Below are 17,009 nucleotides of genomic sequence, written 5' to 3' on the forward strand. Positions count from 1 at the left end.
CAACACTAAATGAAGTTGTTGGTATAAATAAATACTTGCAATACATTATTAAGTATTTTATACAATTGTATAATACAATTTTTCTTATAAAAAAAAACGGATATTTAAAATACTACTTTCAATCAGTTCCTTAAACTTCCTTAATTACAATAGAATAAACAAATATTGAACTCACTTGGAATTCCCCTGGCATGTTCTTTGCAGTATGCATCAAATGACGGGCGATCATAATGTAGAAACATGCAATGATAGTCAATGGAACAGCGTAATAAACTAGGAATTTAACGAGCACCATGACTCGCGGGTATGCAGGTCCCATTTCTTCGGGATACGGATAGCACACCTCGAATAATACAACGTTGTGCAATCTGAATTGTCTAATGTACGAAAACACGGCGTCTGGTGTTGCACACGCTATGGCTAATGTCCAAATAGTCATAGTTACGGTAACAGTAAATCTTGTAGCGAATCTACCGCCCAGTGAAGCATGTAGTTTTCGCATAGGGTTCACTATAGCAAAGTAGCGATCTGCACTTAACGCTGTAAGCGTAAATACCGAAACACCAATCGATATATCTTTGATGGCTTCTGACAACTTGCACACAATCAGACCATATGGCCACGATGGAACCTACAAATTTAACCTTATTTTATTTTTCAGTTCATAATTTTTTCTCTAGTTATTGAGTCTATACATGTTTTGACTTAAGACAAGTGCACTCGTGAAAACATATATGTCGAAACACTTAATAAATAAATAAAACAAACTTAATATTTTTTATAAGTGTACGAGTAAAATGTCAATTTACGAACATAGCTTGTTAAAATAAAGCTTCGCGATATTCTTTTGATAACTCATTGTATTTATTTAATAACATTAAGACAACAAAAATCAATTAATAACAGTGGCGTATTTTAAAGGAACCGATAGGCGTGACGCCTTTTAGACATGTAATAACTCATATTTGATGGAACCGGTATAATTTTGTACGTATATTTTTTTATGCGAGTTTAAAAAAATGATTATTTTCATATTTATGGTAATAGAAAAACAGGCACCACGTTACTCCTTAAGGAGGCTATTACCTAGATAATATCTATATACGCCTTTGCAATACAAAAAATCTTTAAAGAAACTTATAAAATATCAGGAATATATAATTTATTTATTTAATACTTTTTTAATAAAAAAATATGGAAACACAAATCAATTATAACTATACTATAATAATTGTTGACGACCATGAAACTTGATGCAAATTCATTACGGAATTGAAATTTAGAATGCAAAATGACAGCTTAAGGAATACAATCAGTCGGCAGTAGACAGTTGTGTGAAACTCGCAAAATTAAACTAAGAGATAAAATATTGGTGTAATTTTTCATATGTTTTATTATAACTAACATTGAACGTAACGATTTTCATTAAAATATTACTCGCCCTAATAGTTTTAAGCTTCAAGTATAAGTAATAGCTATGAATATTTAAGTGCTAAAAACTCGCTCATTGTCCATTGAAGAATATGAAATAAAACAAGTTTTGATGAAATTACATTCCCAAGAAATAATTTTTTTTCCAAAGAGCGAAAAATGTATTTTTATTATTTATAATAATTTTGTTCTAGTAGTGCCGGAAAATCAAAAGTCAAATAATCAGATATTACAACTTGCTGGGTTAAACTTAAACAAGAAAACAATAAATAAACATGTAAGTATAATTGCACGTGTTAACTTTATTAATTACCGTGTACACAGTAGAAGTGAACGGTACAACAGTAGCAATCACCAATAAATCGCCAAGAGCTAAACTGAGTATATAAGTGTTTGGAACGTTTCGCATATGCTTATGCCTCGCGATTATTAAAACTAGCGTACCATTGCCAATGGTCCCAATGACAAATATAAGAGCGAACAGCATTGGCACAATATAAGTTTCCGGCCTGTCCGCATAAGTATAGTCGAAATCATCCACCGAAAGTGAAATGTTCACACTGATATTTGTCATGTTTCTGACAAGTCGAAGCCGATTCCTATAAAAAAACACGTACTCTTAACACTTATGAATTAATTATAGTAAATGAAAAATTGACATTTTTTGTGTGTGTTCAAAATAAATATACATTCATAAAACTACAGCAAAAACTTTAAATCGTAATATAAATACTTCAATAAAATATATTATCGAGGTAATCATTTTATTTTAATGATTGTTACAATTTTTTTAGTAATGTTAAATATTATTATTTAATCCAAGCTGGTGTTCGTTTTTATAGTCAATGGAGCACTAAAACAATATCTAATGAAAAAATTGATTTTGTCGTCTAAAAAAATTGTTAAGCTCTCATTAAAATAACATGGAAATTTATATTACAATATTTATTGTAAAAATAATATATATATACATTCTGTTTAAATTTTATCATGAAGTAAAATGAATTTATTTTAATAACTATTATACGTATTATGAATCAAGTAACTTCAAAAATTCTGTGTCATCTTTTTACCTCAAGTCTTCCTAACCATTTTGTTATATTAATCCGTCGTCTGTCCCTCTTCCACAAATGACTTTACAATAGTGTAACCATTTATTAGTATCATTTAATTTATTTGATAAAATTGACCACGTTGAAGAATAATTTAACATATAAGTTATTACAGTTTATAACTTATTTGCATTGGTTAAATGAAGTTACAAAAGTAAAATATAAAAATCTCAAAACAGTATCACAGAACCGTAAACATTTTTTTAAACTTTATTACGGAAACTGGATATTGTTTTTTCTAGTCGCACAATAGTGAACGAAAAACTCGTCTATGCACTACGAACTTATAAAATAACTTCCGCATTAAAGTGCTTAGGACGAATCTTATGTTTTTACTTTTTTATACCTTATGTATTGACCCACCTTATACGTCAACCCCACTTCTCGTTAACCTATATTGTTATTATTTGCTGATTATCAATAAATACAAAAATTTCTGTATACTATTGTCATTGTTTACAATCATTTTTGCCAATACGTCTGTCATACGGTATACGTGTACATAAAGTATATAATTTACATTTTTAACATAAAAAACATAATAATAAACAAAATTTAAGTTTCAATAATCTAATAATTTTGTTAAATTATTAAACTTCATATATTTAGCTTAGTATAAAATAGTGTTTTTAAGTTAAGTTTAATGTATTTTATAAAAATCTAGATAACATTAAATAGTATAAGAATCAATCACTTGTGGCTAAAATTATTTCAAGTTAAAAATATATTTAAATAATTAACTTAAAACAAATGAACACATACTGTCAGCATGAGCTTACCACAGATAACTGTAACATTGTTCTCAAAATACGGAAAAAGTACGCGATTTTTTAGTAATTTTTGTGGTATTTTTAATTATATATTTTTTAGTAGTACATTAATATTTTAAACATATTTTTAATTTTAAACATTAAATAATTATTTATTTTTATAAATGTATAACCTAATTTTGATAAACAAATAAATTTTTGGTTTATGTGGTTTTTATGGAATTCTCATTCTACCAAAAAATATGTACGAAATTATTTGATGTGTAAGATAAATTTTCGGGACTGAACATAATTAGCTAAATTTAATTATTTTTTTGCTTTAATATTGTTTTAGTCATTTCCATAATCATATTTCAAAATAGTATTAATATAATATTGACGTTATCATTTGGTGATAAGGTATACAAGGGAGTATTTTTCGGTCGGATGTCAGTATATATTTAGTGCTACTGATAGTGTCACTGTTCCCCAAATAAGTTTATTTTAATTTATCTATATTTGGTGGCATATTTAGCTAAATATTTTTTTGTTTTAAATTAATATTTAAACATATTTTTGTTAATAATTTTTAATATAATATAACAAAATTAAGTGACAAAATCTTTAATTAATTATAAATAAAGTTCTATGGATAATAATTTTTTATAAATACTTACTTAAGTCTTGTCAAACCAATTTCCGATTAGTATTCATGTTAAATATAAGTGTTGATAAAGTTCATTGTATTATTACTTCTTTATTTGAGAAAATAGCTTTTGCTAATTTCACATTTTTAATATTAAATTTTGCCACGAAGAAACTTATTAGCTTTATTCCATTCTGTAAAATAGTAAAACTCCAATTTCCTTGGATTTAACAACATTAGGGAGACTAAAATTACCTATGGAAATATTATTAGTATTATTATTAGTAGAAGTATTGTTAACACTTTTGTATTCTCACGTGAGTTGGTTTTGAAACTCAATGTATTCGTAATGTTGATATGTTAAAATATTTCACGGTTTTTTATTTCAAGACAACAGTGTATTTACTTAAGTAATAAAATTACACTTTGCTGACAAGTTTAAAAAAGTTACTATAATAATATAATAAATTTTTATTATAAATGAACATACCTAATGCATTAATATATTCTCATTGAATCAAATACGTAAAAAAGAGCTTTTAATTCATAAACAATTCTATGGTTGAAATTCACAGGAAATATGTTGTTATGTTGCATAATACGTGAAGGGTCTTAACAGAAGAGGTAATGAACATTATCTGGTTAGAAATAATAACGTGAAATTAATTTGATGCAATCATAACAACACGCTTTTATGTAGTATTGTAGAGGAATACAATTTTTTTGTATTAAACTCATTATGAATATGTTTCAATTTGTTTTCTCAGTTAACTAAAAGTTAATTAGAAACAAAAAATCTACCCTAAAATTAAAAAAATATTTCTTGTTTAAAACTTTTATTTAGATTTTTTTAGGAAAAAGAAAGGGAAAATGTTTAAATTGTAGTTTATTAAAATGACAAATCAAATAAAGAAACACATTAATTCAAGTTAACAAAATTTAAGCAATTGTTTACATTTTTGAACCTAAAAAGAAAAAAGATAAATGAAAAAATATGGCGTTAAGAAATCTAATTATAACAAATTATTTATGAATTACAAAAGTTTATTTCTTTTTTTAAGCAAGCAAACACAAATGATTTGTATTACCTACATAATACATTTTATTTCTAATATTACACTTTTGTAACAGTTCCTTTTTATGGTTAGATTTAGACATTAAGATGAATTTTCTACACTCCTTATTAACTCAATAATATCTTACACATTTAAACCAAAAAAGAAAATATGTTAAGATGTTTGAAATAAGGTTGTTGAAAAACAAATAGCACGTACAAAAATCATAAAAAAAAAATTTTTACTAATAGTAAAAAAAAAAGTTTATGTACATAGAATACATAATTTAACCTTTATTTACATAAATAAAATTATTTTTAATCAGCAAAAATCTTTTTCAAAAATCAATCTTACCGAGTGATTTGTATGTATCTATTTAAAACACGATTTATGTTTTGATCGCCATACAATCATTAAGCTTAAATCCATTTAATCTGAAAGTTGAATTTATTATTATATTAATAAAAAAACTCAGTTTAATTATTATCCAGTATATGCTAAAATCCGAGGTGAATCAAATAATCATCAAAGACACTACTGAATATTTTCAATTAGACAGTTTTTTATTAGCATTTCTCTACTTTGTTAAATACTGGAAAAAATCTTTGAAAGAGTAATATCATTCAAAAATGAACTATTATACAGAGTGTAACAAAATTAATATAGGTATTTAAAGTTATGTATTCGTAATTAATAATCTAATTGTAATTTTTAAATTTTGTTCCTTTAAATTGCTCTATATTATTATATAAAGGCATATTGAGCTTTTTACTTGTACAATATCTTAATACAATAATATCTACAATGTTTAATCTCCACTTAAGCAATATGAATCAATTGACAGTGATCCAACTAAAAAGGATATTCCAAATTGCAACTAGTAGAAGTAATTTGTAAATACAGGGTGGCCCACCACTCACTGACAACTTAAATAACTTTTGATCCAGTTAATATTTTCAGCAGATTTCTTTTTTAAATATTAGTTAGACTTTAGGTCTATAGCTATATCTCAATAATTAATATTTTTACATTTTATTAAAAATATTAATTATTTTTAAATTTTAAATAAAATGTAAAAAAAAAATCTAAGATAGCTATTTTGTAGAGTAGAATTTAAGAAAAATTTTAGTAAAAAAATATCTTATTAATATTCAGTAGTAAATATTCTGTAGCGTTTTGAAGTTTGTAAAAATTTGAATTTTCATGTACTATTTTACGGTTATAAACATTGAAATACGTATTGAGAAAAGGACAGAAGAAAACGCTATCTTTTCATGATTACTGTGTATACATATGATGATAGTGTGTATACATTACAAACTTGGCATAAATACCATGATAAGAAATTAGATAAGGCAATTATTACTTATCACTCTCATTCAAAAGTATATTGAAAAGATAGCGTTTTCTTCTGTCCTTTTCTCAATACGTATTTCAATGTTTAATACCGTAAAATAGTACATGAAAATTCAAATTTTCACAAACTTCAAAACGCTACAGAATATTTACTACTGAATATTAATAAGATATTTTTTTACTAAAATTTTTCTTAAATTCTACTCTACAAAATAGCTATCTTAGATTTTTTTTTTACATTTTATTTAAAATTTAAAAATAATTAATATTTTTAATAAAATGTAAAAATATTAATTATTGAGATATAGCTATAGACCTAAAGTCTAACTAATATTTAAAAAAGAAATCAGCTGAAAATATTAACTGGATCAAAAGTTATTTAAGTTGTCAGTGAGTGGTGGGCCACCCTGTATACCTTTACACATAATCCCAGTTATATTTAGCAACACATATGGTGAATTAGCAAATCATCATATATTTTAAGCATGCCTTAAAATGTACCCTCATTACAAAATATATAAGTAAGTCTTGTTTTAAATTTATTTTGATTATTACTAATAATTATGTTAAGAAAATTATTTTTGATATTTTTTAGTTTCATATACCTTATAAGGATGTTTACTTAATTTTTTAAATAATAATAATAGTTAATTAGATCATTTTTCAATTTTAACTACTATAACTATAGCATTGTAAAATTGAAAATATAAAAAATAATTTTTTTACAAAAATCTTATTAGCTTCGATGCAAAGCTGAGGAGGTATTAATTTTACTATGATGTGTTTTTTTTATATATTTTTTTTTGCCACTTTTCTCAGCTCTCACAGAACCGATTTCTTTCAACAATACGTTAAAAGATCACAAATCTTATCTAGTCAAAAACATTACCCTCAAAAATTGATAAAATTTACCTCGTTCCCCGTAAATGGGGGAAATCTCCAAAAAAATTATAATTTTAAAAATCGCTAATTTTCAACATTTATTTTACTTAAAACTGCCATAACTTTTTCAAACATGATCAAATCAAAATAATTTTTTTATAGATGCATGATATTTTTACCTATTATTTGGTATATTTTTTTATAAATATGACCCTTTACCTGCCCACTGAGAAAATGACAACTTTTTAACAAAAGATTAACTTTTTCAACTTAACTTTTGAAAGTTTTTTGGAAACACTAACACTTTTATATATATCTTAAATTAAAGCTAATGTAATATACTTTATTATGGAAAAAAATATTTTGGACTTTATTTTGTCGTCACGATGAAAATGGCTACTGTATGCTATTTTTGTGTGAAAATTCTCGATTTTATATTTTACATGTTTGACTTTACATGACTTTTTAAAAAATGTATGGATCAACACAATTTTTTTTGAGAAATAATATTTATATACATCATTTATTCGACATACTTTATTTAAAATCGAACCATTTCTCTTTATNACAATTTTTTTTGAGAAATAATATTTATATACATCATTTATTCGACATACTTTATTTAAAATCGAACCATTTCTCTTTATTCAGGGGTGTTCAAAACTTAAAAATGCATATAGAAAGTAAATCTTTTTCAACTTAATTTTTGAAAGTGTTTCGGAAATATTAAAGTAGTTAATGTAAAATCAAGTATACTTCTTAAATTTTTTTTAAAAAAGGTAAATAATGTAAACAAATATTTGAGTTAGCTTATAACAAAATAAATATTTGAAATAAAAGAACACTATTAACAGGATTATTTTTTAAATAAAGGAAAACTTTCGTCAAAATTGATCACTAGTATTTATTTTTGACTTTCATAATTATTTTTTTGATTTTTTGTTTCTGTAAAGTTAAATATTGGTATTATAGGAAATGATTAGTATTTTAGGATATAAGATAAAGGAATATTATTTGTAGATAATTAAATTTTAGTTATTTTTGTTTCTTAACATGTTTTACCATTTTAATATTTGCAAAGTTATCGACAATTATATGAGAATTTCCAAAATAAATTTTCCACATGTTTACGATATCTTTTTGACCTCAAATTTTAAAGAGATCATTCGTAGACTAGTTAAAAAAGAGGTAGTCTGAGGAAATCGAATATTTATGAAATTCCTGGCATCCTAATGCGTATGCTTTTATTTAAATGGTAAATTTTGTGTATTTTTTACCTAAAAAACATTTAATTAAAAATAAATTTTGACTTACACATGGTAATAAAAAAAGTTAGATGTAAAAAAAATTATTTTTCATTGCAGAATTTTATGTTAGATTTGATTAGAGTCATTCAATTGTAAAAGTCATCTAAATTTGAATTCCATAAAATTTGGGTTTGCATTTATTAAAGAAGGCAACAAGCTTGTAACATGATAAAATTAATTACATCACTATCAATCACTTGTAAATTAGATTTTAAAATATTTAAAAAGTTGTACTTACTAATGAAATAGAAAAAACAAACCAATGAAAAAAAACACGTGAAATACATAATAACAGTGAATATTAAAATAAATATTTTTCAACTTAAATAAACAGCAGCAATGCTTATGTCCGAGTCACTCGATGTAACTGTACAGAGTTTTATCTGAAGGGGTGGGTTGTGTATAAAATCAGCCCGAAAACTTCCGAACATTTCCGGTAAGAATCGAACCTTTTTTTAGCATAAATTCTTTGAAATACATTTAAAATATTTTAAAGAAGTATCGAAAATATTTGTTACACTCCAATTGAATTGTTTACTGTGACGTGTTCATAAATTTAAAAAGCATTATTAAATTTTAAATTGTATAATTTATTAGTTTCAAAATACAATTTTTAATTATTTTAACTAAAAGGATTTAATCAAATTTTATTTTGTATGAAATTTAAATTATTTTTTTTTAAATTTTCAAGTTTACAAAAACTTAGCATGGTTTGGGATCGTCTCATAGTTGGGACAAGTATATATAATATCTGCCAATGATTAACATGACTATAATAAAAAACATTTCAATGCAAATCTGTTAGATTTCATAATAATTTGTATATTTGTAATTTTAAAATTACTAAATTTTAAATATTCATAATTTGACGGCCTATTATTTCTCATAGTAGAACAATCGTGAGATGATTTTTTAAAAATATTTTAGTACACTTCAAGAGCTTTAATTTATTTCGAGTTAAATATTATCAGACCTAACGGGATATTTTCAAAAATAGAGTTGAAAACATTATTTTTATATGCGACGGTGATCTCTTTGAAACCCTTCCTGTATCTCAGTTTTTCATTGGATTTTCATAAAATGTATACAAAAAAGAAATTTGGTAGTTTCTTGTATATTTAATTAGAATCAATGTTATAACAAAGGTGCAAGAATTATTTTTTTTAACATTTCTAAAATATTCTAGTTTTTTATCAAATTTTCGACATTTGTAGGTTCAACTAGTTTAAAATCTGATTATTGTCACACATAAACCAATAAAATCGGTTCAGTGAGAGCTGAAAATTTTTATGGACAGACATAAAAGAAACACATCATCATAAAACCAATAACGTCTCTGTTCTTATCAAAGTTAAAAAATTGGGAAGAACTTATCTTATTTTTCTTCTCTCATAAAAAAAATATTTATACTTTTTATACATATATTTTTAATTTTCGGGAGCCTTCTAATGTCTCTTCGTGAGTAACTTGCGAACTAAGCGCCAAATTAATACTGCCCTGGGACGACTAAACCGTTAAAACGCTACTGTGAAAACCTAACGCGTCCCACTGGACCAATTTTGCCAATGATGTCAAAAGGTCACAAACCAAGTCTAACTGAAGCTATCGGTGCTATAATTTAGGGAAAGCTTTATGTTAAAGGTGAATGTGTCCAAAATATTGTTGTAAAACAGATGATATTGTTATTTTTCACTTTACATTGAAATAATTTTTGAAATCTAAACGGATCATTACGAAATTTTGGTTAACAATATTTTGCATACTATATTTTTCTGAACATTATGTAATTGTAAAACTTTTTAAACCACTTCTAAGACACCCAAATCAATGAAAGATTTCCATAAATTTGATTCTACGATCACCAAAGGTAATTTCAAATTTATATAAATTATTTAGTGTTAAGAAAAACTAACATGGATATCTATTTACTATTGTATAATCAAAAAGACTAAAATAATCGTTACAAATATATAAAGTTTCGTACCCTGTATGAGTAAAATAATAAAAACGTTCTGACAATTTTTCTTTTATGAATACATCAATAACATTTTAGATTGTGCTACGTATAATACCCATAATTATTGTATGAGTACTATCCGGGTGTATGATTTGGATCATACACCTGGTAATACTGTTTATTATTACAAAATTTTATTGTATAACATGGTATTATCTTTTTGTATGATAAGAATAATAATTAATAACCCTACCGCATAAAAACAGATTAATTATTACCGTTAAAGTAGTCTGCTTAAATTAATTATGCATTCATAGTATTTATTGGTATATTATCATGTACTTGGTAACGTTAACCGAATGAATATCTTCCAACACTTTTTATTTTATTTTTCAAGAGTTTCTATCAATTTTCAATACAATTAAATTTCATACAAATAAATTGAGTTTTTGTAAAATAATAAACATTCTGTATCAAATTTGGTCACTTAATTTTACCTTTTAAGTAAAGTAATAATTGATATTCAAAAAAAAAAAATGACTGAGTTTGATGAAATTGATGGTAACAATATTTTAGCTCAATCTCTTAAAACACAGGTGATGAACATTAATAGCAATTTTTAATGATATTTTTCTTATAGTAGTCATTTTATTATAGGGAGTTGAATTTGTATTTGGAATTGTTGGTATACCAGTCATAGAACTTAGTATTGCTATGCAACAAGCTGGTATCAAGTACATCGGAATGCGAAATGAACAAGCAGCTGCTTATGCTGCTCAAGCTATTGGTTATTTAACACGTAGCCCAGGAGTTTGTCTTGTTGTTTCAGGTCCAGGTTTGATTCATGTTCTTGCTGGCATGGCTAACTCTCAAATAAATTGTTGGTTGGTTCTTAATTTAATTATGAATAAACCTTGCTAAAAATTAAAACTAAATTCTAACTAGGCCTTTACTAGTAATTGGTGGTTCTTGTGCTGAAGATCATGAAGGTATAGGAGGCTTCCAAGAATGTCATCAAGTTGAACTTAGTAGACCTTATTGTAAATATAGTGCTAGACCACCTAATGCAAATCTTATACCAGTACACGTGGAAAAAGCAGTTCGTTATGCTACCTATGGTAGACCTGGTAAATCATTAGATTTTAATATTATTATTTTTCAAAATACAATAATGTTAATATTTTATTTTTGCAGTTTATTATTTTTATAGTATTATTATTATAATATAAATTTTTATTCTGCATAAAAAGTTATAATAGTATTTTAAAACTTATTTCATATAATGCCAACCTATATTTTTATAAGATTCTTGTTTTTTCTTTCTGAAATTTGAGATCAATGGAAATTTTGACCAATACCTCTTTGATGTTGGCTTGAATTTGTTGTTAAACCCAACCAGAAAAAGCTAAATACTCCTTTTGTCCCCCTTAATTCACTTATGTGTATAATATTTTATATAATCATTGTAATAGTAAAAAACATTGTTGGCAGATATAAGTATAATTTTCCTTCCTTGAAGATATTTTTAATTATCACATGTTATCTTTCAAGTATTTTTAGAGGCGAAGTTCTTATAAGTTTCCCCATAATATGCTTTTGTTAACAATAAGTATACAAGGTATTAGTTAGACATTTGATCTGTTTTTTTTTTTTTTTTTTNTTTTTTGAGAGAAAAAATTCAATACCTTTACTGATTTAGAATTTAAAAATTTAGTTTTCAAATAAGTTTTAAATATAAATGCAACAAAAATTCTTTAAATAATCAAATTTATTAAAAAATAATATAGTTTTGGATTTAAAATCCTGTAGAAAATATAAAAAAACTTAATTTTCTTGTCATTTTTATATATTATTTTTATTTAATAATATTAAATTTGATTATATTTTTAGACTTTTAAAATGAATATACAAGTCATATTGAATATAAAAGTTTTAAATATAAATTATGATGTTGTAGTATTTTTTTATTTATATTTATATTGTATTTTTCTGTTAATCTATATCCAGACGATCATCTATAATTGATAATAATCACTATTAAAATTTTTTATATTTTAGGTGCTGCCTATTTAGATTTTCCAGCGAATTTGTTATCAGCTAAGGTTTCTAATAATTTAGTGCAATATAAACCAACAATATTAAGTCCACCAATAATTTTTCCAAATATTAGTAATATTAAATCAGCTGCTGAACTTCTTATTCAAGCAAAAAATCCTCTTATTATTGTGGGAAAAGGTATACTCATTTTTTTTTTTTTTTTTTTTTTTGTTAGAATTTATGTATAATTGTAATATTTATTTAGGCGCTGCTTACAGTCATGCAGAAAATTCTGTTCGGAATTTAATAACTACTAGTGGTTTACCATTTTTAGCTACACCAATGGGTAAAGGAGTTATGCCTGATGATCACAATCTTTGTGTAGCATCAGCAAGAACCTTTGTTCTACAAAATGCAGATGTTATACTTTTACTTGGTGCAAGATTAAATTGGATACTTCATTTTGGTAAACCTCCACGATTTAATTCTGGGGTGAAATTTATTCAAGTTGATATACATCCAGAAGAATTACATAATAGTCAGCAAGCTAGTGTTGCTATTCAAGCAGATATTGAAGCAGCAGTTGATATTTTAACAAACTACTTAAAAGAAAAAAATTGGAGATGTTCAAGAAAGGAATGGTTAGAAAAAATTAAAGATAAATGTTCTGCTAATAAAAAATATATACAAGTTTGTTTTTTTCAATTCATAAACTATATGTGTAATAATTGTAATAATTAGGAAACATTTAATATTATAGTCAATGATGATGGATACATCTGTTCCATTAAATTATTACACTGTGTTTTATCATATTCAAGATAATATACCTAAAGGTAAATATTTTTATTTTATATAAATATGTAGCATGTATTTTTTAAAAAGTCATATATTTAATTTTATTTTTTAGACTGTATAATTTGTAGTGAAGGAGCTAATACTATGGATATTGGAAGATCAATTCTTTTGAATAATTTGCCAAGACATAGATTAGATGCTGGTATTATTTTTATGATTTATACATTAAGAGTATTAATTAGTCTAATTTTGTGACTTGGATTTAAAAGCTGATAAGTCATAATAATAGGTTATTGCGATTGTAAATGATATGTGTAGTAAACAATATTTTTTTTTCATTTAAAAAAATTACGTCTTAAATTTTTGAGGTAAAAGAATACATAAATATTTTTTATCATCCTTTTCATTGAAATCAAAATTTATCTTTAACATTTGATAATTTATATCATTAAGGTTTTGAATCCTTTCATACTCTTTGGCATGCCTTTAAATAGAACTAATAATTACAACTAAGTTTAAGGTATTTTAATAAAATATTTAAACTTAATTTTAGGTACATTTGGAACCATGGGTGTTGGTTTAGGTTTTGCAATAGCTGCTGCTTTATGGTGCCAACAATATAAACCTCAGAAAAGAGTATTGTGTGTAGAAGGTGATTCAGCTTTTGGATTTTCTGGAATGGAGGTTGAAACTATGGTTAGGTTAGTTTTAAAAAATATTTTTAGATAAAATCATTTTTACACATAAATATATATTTTTTATTAATATTTTAGAAAGTTAAAATATTATAAATTTCTACATGTGTATTCCTATCCCAAGTTATCATATATTATATATCTATGAATGTAGATGTATAATTTTTATTTATAAAAATAATAGTTGCCGTAGTTTTTACAAATTTGTAATAATTTATTTTAGCCTGCAAGTATTGTAACTTGGGGGTCAAAGAGTGCTTATCTACAATAATAATAAAATTTATATTTTATAATAATTACTAAAGAATTTTTAATTATGATAACAAAATGATTTGAGTTTCCTTTAGTAGAATTAAAGATTCTTGTTCAAAGGTACAGAAATTGTTAGTAACTTCTGAAATATTGGTCCAAGAGTTATTATAAACTATTTTAAATTTTGGGGTATTTTGTTATGTAATATTAAATGGTGATGGTCATTATTTATGCATTAGTCATATTTTGGAACTTGTAATTGTTGTGGTGCACATGAGTTATCTATTTATATTAGGTACACAACTAAGTTTTCACTTTTTTATATAGATGGCTCCTGCAGTAAGTGTTGGTTGATTTTGTGTGTATATAAATATACATGTTGTGAAGGTTATGCTGTGTATCTGGTAGACCCAGGTTGGTATTATTTATTATGAGCTGTTGAAACTAAACAAAACTATCAACGGTATAGACTTCAATTGATGCAAATTAGCCTAGCACTGCGCAAAATATAACCACAATAAAAGCAAAGAAATGAAAAAGTGATTTTACTGCTTGACAAAGCCTTTTTTTTTCTAAGGTTGACCCTTTGTTGTTGCGATAAACTAACACCACAGTGTTGTGACTCAGTCTGAAATTAATCAAGAGCTGAGTCATAACATGGCATGGTCTTCCCCATTAGCCGGATCTCTAAGTAGGATCCGTTGCCTAGATTGCACCACGTGGCGGTGGAGGCAGGACTTTGCAATAGTTGGCAAAATAACTCACAAACAAAGACAAACACTTAAAGATACAAAATTCTAATGAGCCGGTCTCAACCAGCGCCTCAGATCCTATTATACCAGGTGACGTGGCTGCCTCTCTCTAGCGTTCCAATTCCTTCTTCTTTTCAAAAATGATTTAGCGAACGCCTGGATGAGCCAACATCATGTTATCCTAGCCTCTCCCAGGACAATGCTCAGCCTCATGTTAGCAAACCCATTAAAATTTATATAAAAACGCTCTAATGGAAGTCACCCATCATATTTGTCAGATGTTGTACTGTCCAATTATTCTTGTTCCATTCCATGGCACATGGTATGGTCAGCATATAAAAGTGGCTTGATTCATGTATATCCTTAAAAAACGGAAACTTTTATGGTAACAATATTTGAGCTCTGTCAGAAAGATGGTAAAATGTTATGGCTAGTGTTGGGAAATACTTTGAAAAATATATATGTAAATATTTTTTCATAATTAAATTGCATTTTTATGGAAAAAAATAGCGAGAACTTAGTTGCACACTTAATATAATTATAATGAATTGTTTTTTTATCAATTATGATCCATAGTGTATATCAAAGAACTCAATTTTCTATGTTTATTTTACTCTTAATGTCATTTTCACCAAAAATGTCACTTGCATCTTTTCTGTAATAGAGTATTGATATGATTTATTATATTCCCTACTTAGTACTGTGTACTAAACATATTGAAGTAAATTTATCAAATGAAAATTTATTATAATAGGTATAAGTTACCCATTGTCATAGTTGTTGTTAATAATAATGGGATTTATGGAGGTGTTGATGAAAATGTCTGGGCTGCATTTCAAGATTCAGATTCTTTACCTAATACGTAAGTATTTTTATAATTAATAAAAAAAATAATAATAATTTATCTGGTAATTTACATAGTTTTTAATTTTAGGACACCTCCTAATTGCCTCTCAGTTAATATTCATTATGAAAAAATATTGGAAATGTTTGGTCGCAAAGGTTATTTTTGTACAACTACTGAACAAGTGTCAATTGCTATAAAAAATGCATTTAAAGTAAAATAATTTTCTAAAAATACACAACAATTATACAATTAAATTCATTATATATTTTTTACAATTACAAACAAATGTTAATTTTGAGGTTGTAAAAATAATTATGGTACAAATAAATAATGCTTTATTGTTTTTAATATTATAATGGGATTCTTATTCATTATATTTTATTAAAAGTTAACTTCAAAAAATTATATTAGTCAAATTTTAAATTATAGTTGTTTGATTGAAATTATTAATTTTATTATTTATTTATTTATTCATTTTTTTTCTAGGATAATAGTGGTCCATCACTTGTAAATATAATGATAAATCCATCAGCTGATAGAAAACCTCAACAGTTTGAATGGCTAACTGAATCAAAATTATAATAATATTAAAATATAACTAAAAATGTATACAAATTTAATTGAAAATTATGTTATAATACTGGCTTAGTCTATATCATACATATAAAAAATTGTTGTGTAGATTAATAGGTTAGTTATTTAATAATTTTTATTTTAAAGTAAATAATATGTTTGGATGTTACACAAGTTCATGATTTTTCAATGGCCATGTTTTTAAACTAAATTATTTATTTATTTTATTAAAGAAATTCTTGTGTAACATAATTACATATACATAAGCCAATTAGTGTAACATTTATTAGTATATTTAGTTACAACATTTTATAATTAAACTGAAAAATTATTTGTAATCGTATGTTTTTATACCCTAAAAAAAGGCTTCCATAGATTATCATACATCTTGATTATTGTAAAAATTGAAAATTGTGTCATAAAATCAATTAATACAATTTATTTATTTTTTTAAATAATGTCTAATATTATTTAAATAAAAAATTAATTTAATAGGAATTTTATGGCATGATTTATAAAAAAACATTATTATTACATAATGTTGTAATAAAAATATAAAA

At 25.1% G+C, this 17,009-nt stretch overlaps 2 protein-coding genes across 4 annotated transcripts in view; one reads left to right on the top strand and one right to left on the bottom strand.

Moving 5' to 3' along the window:
• The window catches only part of LOC126895661 (MOXD1 homolog 1-like), a 35,125-nt gene extending 26,230 nt beyond the window's left edge, over window positions 1–8,895 (bottom strand). The window contains exons 1-6 of one of the 3 annotated variants that reach the window (XM_050667791.1): window positions 8,777–8,895; window positions 5,348–5,427; window positions 4,256–4,388; window positions 3,970–4,193; window positions 1,745–2,030; window positions 176–631 (exon numbers count right to left, since the gene is read on the bottom strand). In XM_050667791.1, coding sequence (XP_050523748.1) covers window positions 176–631; window positions 1,745–2,005 — 717 coding nt within the window. In that variant the 5' untranslated portion in view covers window positions 2,006–2,030; window positions 3,970–4,193; window positions 4,256–4,388; window positions 5,348–5,427; window positions 8,777–8,895. Of the gene's footprint in view, window positions 1–175; window positions 632–1,744; window positions 2,031–2,504; window positions 3,044–3,969; window positions 4,194–4,255; window positions 4,389–5,347; window positions 5,428–8,776 lie in introns of those variants that run through there. The other 2 variants (XM_050667792.1, XM_050667793.1) reach the window with 2 other exon arrangements.
• A 1,833-nt stretch (window positions 8,896–10,728) lies between these two features.
• On the top strand, window positions 10,729–16,559 carry LOC126895664 (2-hydroxyacyl-CoA lyase 1). Its single transcript, XM_050667806.1, has 11 exons — window positions 10,729–11,091; window positions 11,153–11,379; window positions 11,441–11,622; window positions 12,554–12,730; window positions 12,798–13,222; window positions 13,293–13,368; window positions 13,443–13,532; window positions 13,884–14,031; window positions 15,784–15,891; window positions 15,964–16,087; window positions 16,363–16,559. The coding sequence occupies exons 1-11, from the start codon at window positions 11,032–11,034 to the stop codon at window positions 16,456–16,458; spliced, it is 1,713 nt and encodes a 570-aa protein (XP_050523763.1). The 5' UTR covers window positions 10,729–11,031; the 3' UTR covers window positions 16,459–16,559.
• Window positions 16,560–17,009: the final 450 nt, after the last annotated feature.

This window comes from Daktulosphaira vitifoliae, unplaced genomic scaffold, assembly GCF_025091365.1.
Source record: "Daktulosphaira vitifoliae isolate Bord-2020 unplaced genomic scaffold, ASM2509136v1 Scaffold_1, whole genome shotgun sequence".
Lineage (NCBI taxonomy): Eukaryota > Metazoa > Arthropoda > Insecta > Hemiptera > Phylloxeridae > Daktulosphaira > Daktulosphaira vitifoliae.